Genomic DNA, 11,514 nt, shown 5'->3' on the forward strand with positions numbered 1-11,514 from the left:
AGAAATTGTACCATTTCGTTCTTTTTATGCTTCAATTTCATTCCATGAGAATTGGCACCAATCTCACCCAAAAAAGACCTCAATGTTTCTTCATCTCCTCCCCAAATCAACAAAATATAATCAATAAAGTGTTTCCAATATATTAAACCTGCTCTCTGTTTTGCATAAATGTGTTTTCCCTCCCATTGGGCTGTGAATAGAGCAAGACTGGGAGCAAATTTAACTCCCATTGCTACCCCCTTTGTTTGTAAATAGTATTATTTCCGATGCCAGAAGTAGTTTCCTCTCATAGAGAAGTCTAAACATTATAAAATCCATTTGTTCTTGCTTGAGATCACTATATGTAGGAACAGCCCACCTAGTGGCCTGTATTCCGAATGTATGCAGAATATATGTATCCAGTGACACAACATCTATTGTAACAAAGATGAAGTTGTCACTGTCTCCAAATCCCGCCAGGGAGTTTATTACATCTCTACTATCTATTGAAATGATTTTGTCTCAGTAACCATGGGCTGAAGAAAGAAGTCAACATATTCGCCCACCCTAGACAGAAGGGATCCAATCCCACTACCCATGGGTTGCCCGGGTGGGTTTTTTTTATTTTTGTGTATTTTGGGTAAGAAATATATAACAGGAATTCTACATACTGAGGGATTAGGTACCTTTGCTCTTTTTTTATTTAAAATATCAATCTGTAACCCTTTGTTAACTATTATTATTATTACAGGTATTTATAGAGCGCCGACAATTTACGCAGCACTTTACATAGTTGCACATTCACATCAGTCCCCACCCTCAAGGAGCTTACAATCTCACATGCACACATGGAGGGCCAACTTAGAGAGGAGCCAATTAACCTTCCAGCATGTCTTTGGCGCGTGGGAGGAAACTGCAGTACCCGGAGGAAACCCACGCAAGCACAGGGAGAACATGCAAACTCCTTGCAGATAGTGGCCGGGATTCGAACTGTGCTGCCCAACTATTCCTATCAGTTCTTTATTATATGTATCTGTGGGATTTCCTTTTAGTCTAATATAAGTTTCTTCTTCTGCTAGGATTCTCAGCATTTCTTCTTCATAATAATTCTTGTGCATGATAACCACCCCCTCCCCCCTTATCAGCAGGTCTTATAACAATATTATTTTTTTATTTTCCAGGCTCTTAATACCTTCACTAATAAATTCTTTATCCCTTCGTTTCTCTACCTTCAATTCTCTGACATCTCTTTCGACTAAGTTCTATAAAATGGGTTGAATTCATTTTTGGGTTGGTTGTAGAATTATTTTTCAGGGGTTTGTGTTTATACTCCTCCCTTATCCCTCCTTGGTTCACTCTCACATTTGGTCCATGTGACGAGGAGAAATATTGTTTTACATTTATTTTCCTTACGAACTTATTTAAATCTAAAAATAAATCAATTTTTAAAACTGTGGCAAATTTTAAACCAAGATCTACAACCTTTGTGTCAGGAACCGGATCTGACCTCTGCTGTAGCTGGCGGTGGTTCTACCTGCTGAGCCACCTTAGAACCTTGGATAGCTCCTTGCCTGATCTCCTGTGTAATCCTCAGGTAAACCTAGTTTCTGCTGAACTCTGAACTCCTTGCTCCTCCCCTGGAACTTCCTATTTTAGCCACGCCTCTCCACTTCCTGTTTGCCAGATTATTGTGCTCCTGCCAATATCTTGCTTCCTGCTCCCTCTGTGATACAATATGCTCATACTGCTACCCGTGTACCGACCTTTGGCTGCTGATTCACCGACTACTCTCATCATCTTCCACTTCTTACCTGATACCTTTGGCTCCTGACCTTGGCTTGTTCTCTGACTACGCTTCTGCCTGCTCCTCCACTACTACCGTCTGCTTGTGTACCAAACCCGGCCTGTTATACCGCAAATTTGCCTGCTGTTTCAGCTACTGGACACTGAGCCTTAACCCAGATCGTGACACTTTGGTTGCTGTAAGGTTTACCAAACTGATGTTAAAAATCCCTTCTCCTACCTCCCCCTTCTGTTTGCAAATCCCCCCCCCAACACCCCCACCCTCCCTCCGTTTCTTGGTGGTCCATATGGGGGGTTTTGCCACCTCTTGTTTTGTTCTCTCCCACCCATCCAATCTCTGTATCCTCTCCCTTGGTTGTGGGGTTTTTGTGGTGGCGTTGCTTTCCAAGTCCCCCAATCCCCTTCTCTCCCCAGGGGGTCGATTGTGATAACTCCCCTGAAAAAATTAAGGTTTTTGCCATTAACATTATACGGGGTCCTTTCATTCCTTTCAGGATTCCCCCATTCCTCATTTTCCACTTTCAGGGGATGGTATCTACGAGCGGTGGGAATATTATATTCCATTTCTCCTTCTCTTCTATTATATGGGGGGGGGGGGGTTGATGTCAAATCTTTTCCCTTCTCCTTAGGGTTCCCTCTCTCTCCCTGGTTAGTCTCTCTTTGTAATATATCTCTCCGTTGGATCCCTGATCATTTTCTCTTCTCCTCTTTTCGTGTAGAGGTTTCCAATGTACCCCAGTTTTGGGGATTGTTTCCTCCTCTCTTTCTTCCCCACTAGTTCCACTGACAATACTGTTACAACTCTCTATCATCTCCTCATTCAGTTGCCATCTATAAATGTTCTGGTTTCTATAATCCGATGTATCCCGTATATATTTTTTTTCTGTTTTTTAATGTCCTGATCTCTCTTTTTTAGGAAAATCTCCAACTCCTTTTTTAACACCTTCTTCAGAACCCATAAGTGGTTCTAATTTTCCTCTTAACATACAAATGTCAGCTTCTACCATCTCCAGTTTTCTTCTCTTTTTGTTAATAAGTAATTCCAACAATTTTTCTACACAATGTTTAAAGAAGGCTAACCACTCGATTTGGGATTCCCCATCTTTAAGTCCATCATTTGGGGGAACATCCCAAAGCAGACTTCTCGGTGTGATCCTCTCCTTCAAATACCTTTCGTGTGAGACTATATCCCACCATAACATCAATTGCTTCTCCAGTGTGTGTTTTAGCTATGGATGCACCGATACTTTTCAGATACCAGTGCCGGATACTTGGCATTTTCATGAAAACTCCCAGGGTTGCAGCGGTTGCAGCTGGCACCCGGCTCTGGCGCTCCACCACTGTCTTGAAATCATTAGTCTGTATTGTTTTAGAAAAACTATCACATGACACTACACAAAAATGTATCAGTACTCGTACTTGCAAAACTGGTATCGGTGCATCACTTATATATGTCTATAAAAACAAAATCATACATTATAACAGAGATGTAAAAATACCGGGAGCTCCGTGTGCTCCTTACAAATGACCGCGGCCTCCCAACTTTTGGATTTTTCTCTAGTCTAGTCTTGGAGATTGAAAAGTATATCTACTTGTATTGAGTATTGTACTTGGTATCGCTGCATCCCTAGTTTTAGTAATTTAAAATTACTGTGAAATTCATCCCCATTTCTTTTTTTTGTGCTAAAAATATAATCCGAATTGATATCCCTTTGGTGTACATAGTTACATGTATCCACAGCTGCAGTGGTCCGGGAACAGTTTGTGTATCTTTACTGGTGGAATAGTGTACTGTGTACCTAGCGTTCTCCAAATTCATCCACTCTTCTAGTTATGGTATCTAAGTGCACTGACACAGAAAGGGGCAATCTGTCTCTTCCGGCCTCTCCACCTCTCACCACCTTCCGGGGTATGTAATCTCTAACAATGAACTTTTCTTTTAGCCATTTTTTAAAATTAAGAATGTGAAATAAAGAATGTCGGGTCATCATTCCATAATATGAAGTTGATGTTCAGCTGGAAGAAAACCTTCTGAAGTATAATGCAGTGTTGTAAAGTGAACACGGATACATACACATCAGTCTCTTCACCAGAGGAACTTGCACGCTAGTCACACACTTTTATTATTATTATTATTATACATTTTTTAGAAGCACTTTATTAAACATAAATAATTAATTGATTATTAACAATGAAAATATAAATGACATAATGAATCAAGTTACTGAACATATCTCACCAGCTCATAGTGACATAAGCAGAAAGGGGGGTATTTGATTAACATGAACTCCATCCTCAGCGTCACCTCATTGGTGTGAAGACCTCTTACTGAAACACTTCAGGTCCCTTGGAAACCGAGCCCCTAGTGGGCCACAGCGACCACCAACCACCAGAGACGTCCATACCAATAGATGTGCCTCTTTTAATAATACCAGCTTGCTGAATTTGCAAGAGCAATAGACCTCCCTTACCACCAGGCTGCCAAGAAAAATATCCTGTCCACACCTAACAAATGCAAGGAAAACAGGGGTGAGCGTAGACAGGACAGCGTCTTGGCTCTGTGGAACTCTCTGGAATGGTGGTGCCTAGTCAAATCTCTGACAGCAACCCATGCCGCTCCTCCCTACCCAGCTGTCTGCTTTCTCAATGCAGGGTAAGCCTGACTAATTCACCTTTTTAACCCTTTCCTTGACCCAGTTCCTCACCCCCATCATGTGTTTCCTTCCCAACGTCAACTTTCTCTGGGACTCACTTCATTCTTCAACAATGAGAGAATCTGGGTTTACATGTGTTCAATGCTAAAGAAATAGTAGAAGCTCAAACAGGAAAAACCTCCAGAACAAGATTCACGTCCATGCATTGAAGAAAGCCATTTTGGATAGTTCCAAATTTACAAGGGAGATGATGTCTTGATTCCTCTATATAGATGTTTATTATAACTAGAGGGGTCCCCAGCAGGAGGAAGGAGGTCCTGATTCCTCTATATAGATCTTTATTATCACTAGAGGGATCTCCAGCAGGAGGAAGGAGGTCCTGATCCCTCTATATAGATCTTTATTATCACTAGAGGGATCTCCAGCAGGAGGAAGGAGGTCCTGATCCCTCTATATAGATCTTTATTATCACTAGAGGGATCCCCAGCAGGAGGAAGGAGGTCCTGATTCCTCCATATAGTTATTTAGTATCACCAGAGGGACCCACAGCAGGAGGAAGGAGGTTCTGATTCCTCTAAATAGATCTTTATTACAGAACAGCGTACATGTAGGAGAAATTGTTTATATTTTTGTCATTGGTGAACAGTTTACATGAAGGTGAACATTTTTCTCCAAGCTTCTCTGAGTTTGGGATTACCATTGATTAGGAGAATCGACTGAACCATTGAGAAAGAAAAAATAATCATCCAACACATCCAGTACCCCCAACTTTGATCTGCAAATATTCCCAGTCCAAATACAACCATGACAAGGTAAATCAAGGCATAGAGAACTATGAGACAGGCCATGTTCTGCACTGCACTCTGGTAATCTCTCACGTTGGTGTGACCCATGTTTCTTTTCATACGATCATTGTGCAGCTTGAGGGACACTGCACTGGCAGCTGTTGTGGATATTGCAATCAGGAGTGGTAGAGAAGTCACTGCAAGGACAACGTTCATGAATTTCAGCCTCAGTTTGTAAGGTTCTGAGGTCACATCGGTTGCAGTGATGGTTGAGTTTTTGTATAATCCCTGAGTGAAAATATATAATGCAATGAAACTTTCCAACAGAGAAGAGGTGATCGCAACGAATATCAACAGAGGTATCATTCTGTCTATCTTCATCTTCATCCATGCAAGAAATGAGGACTGGAACTGAAGGATTTTTATAGAATAGAAGAAGCACAGGTCAGCAGTGAGCCAGGAGCAGGAGGTAATGCTGCAAAATGTTAAATAGGTTAAAATGCCTGAGAAGTCGGTCACATTTGATGATGGCCAAAATATCTTCATCAGAATGTTTATAAACATCAAGATTGTGAAGCACATGTTGGAGACATTCAACACAACAAGGATATTGTTGTAGGGTGCAATATTTGTCCCTTTAAAACGGGAAATGAGGATATAAAATATTATAAAGCCATTCGAATACAAGCCAACGATGACCTCCAATGCTATGATACCGAGACAAACCTCAGAAACTGGGCTGTTCATTCTGTTCTGATGAAACACGAACCCTAGTATTCCCAAGAGGCCTCAAGAGTTTTGTGTGAGCAAGTGTTCCTCAGTTGTGTCTTCTTCAGAGAGATGTTCCATCTGCTTTAGACTCAAAGATCATCATGTTATCTACTCTTCAATGACCATGTAAATGACCCCTGAAGAATCCACTCATCAGATGTCAAAGCTTACTCACAACCATTATCATTTCCGTGACTATTTAAAACCAATGCCTCTAATAGATTGAATTTGAATACATGCAAAAGATTGAGCAATGAGCTGGAGAGATCGAATGACTGAATTCAAATACAGTATGCAGAGAACCATTAACCCGACGACTGTCATTCTATATTCTCTTCTTGCCTGTCTCCCTCTTGCTGATGTCATCACATACAATGCAGGACTGGTGGTTACCAATGTTCCTCCATTGCATGTGATGATTTTAGAGGACCCCTCCACATTCCAGGCAGGCATAAAGTGGGAGTATCAGCTGCCACAGGACGTTGGATCTGGATTTTATTTTTTAAAAGTGAGCTACAGAATTATTTACACTTAAAGTTCATAGATCAGTTCTTAGCATCTACGTTCCAATGAAAGCATAGGTTGGGTGGGGGAGAAGCTACACGATGGATTGTTGCACACAGTTACACAACAGCATACATGTAGGAGAAAATGTTTATATTTTTGTCATTGGGGAACAGTATATATAAAGATGAACATTTTTCTCCAAGCTTCCCTGAGTTTGGGATTACCATTGATTAGGAGAATGGACTGAACCATTGAGAAAGAAAAAATGATCATCAAACACATCCAGTACCCCCAACTTTGATCTGCAAATATTCCCAGTCCAAATACAACCATGACAAGGTAAATCAAGGCATAGAGAACTATGAGACAGGCCATGTTCTGCACTGCACTTTGGTAATCTCTCACATTGGTGTGACCCATGTTTATTTTGATACGATCATTGTGCAGCTTGAGGGACACGGCACTGGCAGCTGTTGTGGATATTGCAATAAGGATTGGTTGGGAAGTCACTGCAAGGACAACGTTCATGAATTTCAGCCTCAGTTTGTAAGGTTCTGAGGTCACATCAGTTGAAGTGATGGTTGAGTTTTTGGATAATCCCTGAGTGAAAATATATAATGCAATAAAACTCTCCAACAGAGAAGAGGTGATCGCAACGAATATCAACAGAGGTATCATTCTGTCTATCTTCATCTTCATCCATGCAAGAAATGAGGACTGGAACTGAAGGATTTTTATAGAATAGAAGAAGCACAGGTCAGCAGTGAGCCAGGAGCAGGAGATAATGCTGCAAAAAGTTAAATAGGTTAAAATGCCTGAGAAGTCGGTTACATTTGATGATGGCCAAAATAAGGTCATCAGAAGGTTCACAGACATCAAAATTGTGAAGCTCATGTTGGAGACATTCAACACAACAAGGATATTGTTGTAGGGTGCAATATTTGTCCCTTTAAAACGGGAAAGGAGGATAGAAAATATTATAAAGCCATTCGAATACAAGCCAACGATGGCCTCCAATGCTATGATACCGAGACAAACCTCAGAAACTGGGCTGTTCATTCTGTTCTGATGAAACACGAACCCTAGTATTCCCAAGAGGCCTCAAGAGTTTTGTGTGAGCAAGTGTTCCTCAGTTGTGTCTTCTTCAGAGAGATGTTCCATCTGCTTTAGACTCAAAGATCATCATGTTATCTACTCTTCAATGATCATGTAAATGACCCCTGAAGAATCCACCCATCAGATGTCACCGTTTACTCACAACCATTATCATTTACGTGACCATTTAACACAAATGCTTCTAATAGATTGAATTTGAATGCATGCAAAAGATTGAGCAATGAGCTGGAGAGATCGAATGACTGAATTCAAATACAGTATGCAGAGAACCATTAACCCGACGACTGTCATTCTATATGTGGCCAAGAAATATAGAACATAAGACACACCTGTCAGCCTAGTCAATCAATAACTCTCCTTTTATTTATTCCTTTTATGTATCCTAAAAGATGAAGCAATACAAGCTTAAAGGAGAACTATGGGGTTAGGGCTTTTCCCCATAGTTCTCCCCAGGGTCACAGGAGGACACAAACTAGCGTCCTCACATCACCCAAAGCTCAGTATATAGGGAGCTACAGCTCGCTGTATACTGAGACGCCGCAGCTGAAGGGGATCCCGACAATTATGTCTGGATCCGCCCAGCTGCGTGAGTGACAGCTGGCTCTGCCTATCTAGAGGCAGAGCCAGCTGTACCTGCCCCAGTCCCTCCCCTGTCAAGGCAGAGAGCCGTGACATGATCGAGTAGTGAGCGAACGCCGGTATGTGTTTGCTCACTTTCAGATCTACTGAGCCGACCTGTGACAGTTTCATTGTCACAGGTCGGCTAGAACTATGAGGTGAGTGAAAAGCCCCTCCCCCTCATAGTTCTCCTTTAAACAACAACTACATTAGTATATTATTGTATAATGTAACAATATAAAGAATGTTTAGGGTTCGCACACCAGCTATTCTCCGCTAGGGTCCTACTGGTCGCCATTTTCCACTGACCACCAACATAACAGGCCGTTACAATTTTTACCATCTGATTTCTCTCCTCTTATTATTTTCACTTCATTTCAATGTTATAACTGTAAATAATTTTGTTGATAACAGCCGGTGAATGTTAAAAAAATATCTGTCCTGGATGTAAAATAGTCTAGGACATCACATGGCTTATTCTTTAATTTACTAGCAGATCAAGTTATGTTATGTGACCTGTTGATATAATAATGTTGAGCAGAAGTTCTCCTGGATCTGGAAATTGTTTCAAGAGTTCCATTTTGGAAAAATGGTGAAGGAACACATTGTCCTATACAGTCATCCTGAATGTAGGAAAAACTTTATGATTTACACGGACAATGTACTATTCTGACAAATTTACAATTCAACAATAGTGTTATAATCAGGGCCGGATTTCCTACAAGGCCAACCAAGGCCCAGCCTTGGGGCAGCAGGGAGTAGAGGGGTAGCAGGGGTGGGGAATTCCTATCTCCCGAAGCCCCGGACATACAGATCTGGGGGCCAGGCGGGTAGTTGTTTTCTACATTTAGCCCTGCATTGGGCAAGCAAAGCTAAATGTACAGCGTGGAAGCTTCCGCTTGTTTTGTAAAAGTGACACGGCGATGTCGCCGAAGTCACCTGTATGCAGCCTGCAGGTCTGCCATTCTCCATTGGGGTTTGGCGGGCAGGGGGGTGCATTGAGGAACCTGGCCTTGGGGCAGCAGAGAGAGTAAATCCGGCCCTGGTTATAATGGGTTTTGGAATTATCACTGGATTCATTCACTAGTGGTAAACACTCCCCAAAATGGCTAAGCTGAGGTCTCTGATGTGACCAACACAAAGGGACTGCTGCCGGATTTACATTTGATGAAACTGTAGCACGGATGTAAACAACCAAAGGTGGACAAAAGCACACAAATGTCAAAGTGAGGGGGACAGAGTTGGGAACTATGGAGAGGAGATGTCAATTGATGGAGCCATCAAACCAGCAAGGAAAAGAAGCCAGCAAAGAAAGGAAACCACTGAGTAATTTCAGGATCAGCACTACACCTACGATCACAATATCACTCCCGTGCTGTCTGACATTTACATTTTGAGTTATTAATAACATAAAAAACAAGAATTCAAACTTTATCTTCAGTAAAAGAATATATGTTTTGGTTAGAATGGTAAGAGTTAGAGCTTTTGTCAGGAAGTGAGAACAATCTCTCCTATGGAGGCCAAGACATCAATAGAAGTATGTTTAGTAGAGCGGGGAAGGGTTAGAAGCGTCTGTCAGGTTCCCAATCGCTGCCTCTCTCCACATTGGAATATTCCCCTCACTTCTTGTATGGGAGCTAAGGTTAGACAAAAGTGATGGATGGTTTCCCTAAATGGAAGACATCAATAAAACCTGGAAAATGTTGTAATCTGTTTTCACTCTACCTAAAATAAAATATAAAAACCCAACAGCATTGTTTTTGATTGGCCAGCTCATCATACATAATACAATGGCTGGTAGAATGTTCTTGTCTGGATGTGTGGCAGATGATGGAGATGAATTAACTCCAACGTGTGCAAACCCTACTACATATACGCATAGTATGATAGATGTCCTCCTTATATCTTGGGTTACCAAGAATCAGAAGAATAGACTGGACAGGGCTGAAGAAGAACTGAGCAATTTGAAAGAAATCTCCATAGTATGAAAATGAATCATTTAAGCAATAAGCAATAACCGATATCAAATAAAAGAAAAAATACAAGACCAAAAGCTGGACCATTGTTTTCACCACTCTTTGTACTTTCACGTTGGTTCTGCCAGAGGGGGTGACGTTCTTGCCCGTCCTACAAATATGAACGATGAGGGAAAGGGCATTACGAGCTGTGATGACCACTGAGATCAGCAATGACACAAACATACTGACATATAAAATTGTCCTTCCGGGGTGGGAATTATCTCCTAATGTGTCGAATAAAAAGGAGACTGAGATGTTGGATGATTGTTGGGGAGGAACTTGAGTCATTTCACTGAAGAAGCTACTACCGAGACAGAGAGCTTCAATGACCAGGATCATCCACGGAATTAGGACATCAATCTTCTTCTTCAGTGTAAAGTGTTGTCACAGCGCTAAAGGTTTGAGATAAATATGAAAATATGTGAATATATATAGATCAAAACATGAGTGACACCCTGTGTGTAAGTCTTCAAAAAAACCTACCAATAATGAATATAAAGTACCATAAAGGACTGAAAAAGTGCTGATGTGCAAACAATCAAAAGGAAAGCTACATTCCTCAATAGGATAAGTGAATAAATGTAACAGGATATCACACTATAAAAATATTAAAAAACAGATTTTTTGTTGCAATCTTCTTCTTCAGCAGGGACAGGAAGGAAGACTTCAACTGGGTGATCTTAATGAAATAAAAGAAGCACAGGCAAGTAGTCAACCAGGAGCAAGATGTCCTGCTATAAATTACGAAGGCATTTATGGTGCACACCGTATACACGTCGGGGTTAAAGGGAAAATATGATGCGGAAGCAGAAGTAAATGTCATTATTAACAGGCAGATGTTGGAGCAGCTTAGAGACAATATTATTTTATCTCCTGTACTCATTCTTTGTCCTTTAAAGATGTCTTTTAAGATTGTGCCTACAATGAAGAGACCAGAAAACATCCCAATACACATTTCAAAGATGATTACAGAGAAAGAAATCACAGCACCGGGATCCATGGCGAGGAGATGACCTTTCTTTAGATGTTCTTCAAACCAAAGAGATCTTATTATTGATGTTCCCCGGTGCAGCTCTGTTCAGTATAGATATCTATTCTCTGCTGACCATCGGAAGGACTGACTACCCCTCTGCAATAACTGAAGACTGCGAAACCGAGATGGCAGATGTCCTATAATACCGGACTTTCCATATATTCAAACTCTAGAGGCGTATATGTATACACAGGTTTCCTCATGCAAATAATACATAGAGTGGATATTGT

General features: G+C 41.1%; 2 protein-coding genes across 2 annotated transcripts; both read right to left on the reverse strand.

Annotated features, from left to right (window-relative positions):
* Positions 1–5,083: 5,083 nt before the first annotated feature.
* LOC108802304 (taste receptor type 2 member 39-like) lies at positions 5,084–5,803 on the reverse strand. The gene has a single exon (XM_018574172.1). The coding sequence runs from the start codon at positions 5,801–5,803 to the stop codon at positions 5,084–5,086; it is 720 nt and encodes a 239-aa protein (XP_018429674.1).
* A 207-nt stretch (positions 5,804–6,010) lies between these two features.
* LOC108802305 (taste receptor type 2 member 129-like) lies at positions 6,011–11,251 on the reverse strand. Its single transcript, XM_018574173.1, has 4 exons — positions 10,883–11,251; positions 10,318–10,617; positions 6,905–7,099; positions 6,011–6,070 (listed from the first exon to the last, which is right to left on the reverse strand). The coding sequence occupies exons 1-4, from the start codon at positions 11,249–11,251 to the stop codon at positions 6,011–6,013; spliced, it is 924 nt and encodes a 307-aa protein (XP_018429675.1).
* Positions 11,252–11,514: the final 263 nt, after the last annotated feature.

Source organism: Nanorana parkeri, unplaced genomic scaffold, assembly GCF_000935625.1.
Source record: "Nanorana parkeri isolate BGI_ZX_2015 unplaced genomic scaffold, ASM93562v1 scaffold2786, whole genome shotgun sequence".
NCBI classification, from domain to species: domain Eukaryota; kingdom Metazoa; phylum Chordata; class Amphibia; order Anura; family Dicroglossidae; genus Nanorana; species Nanorana parkeri.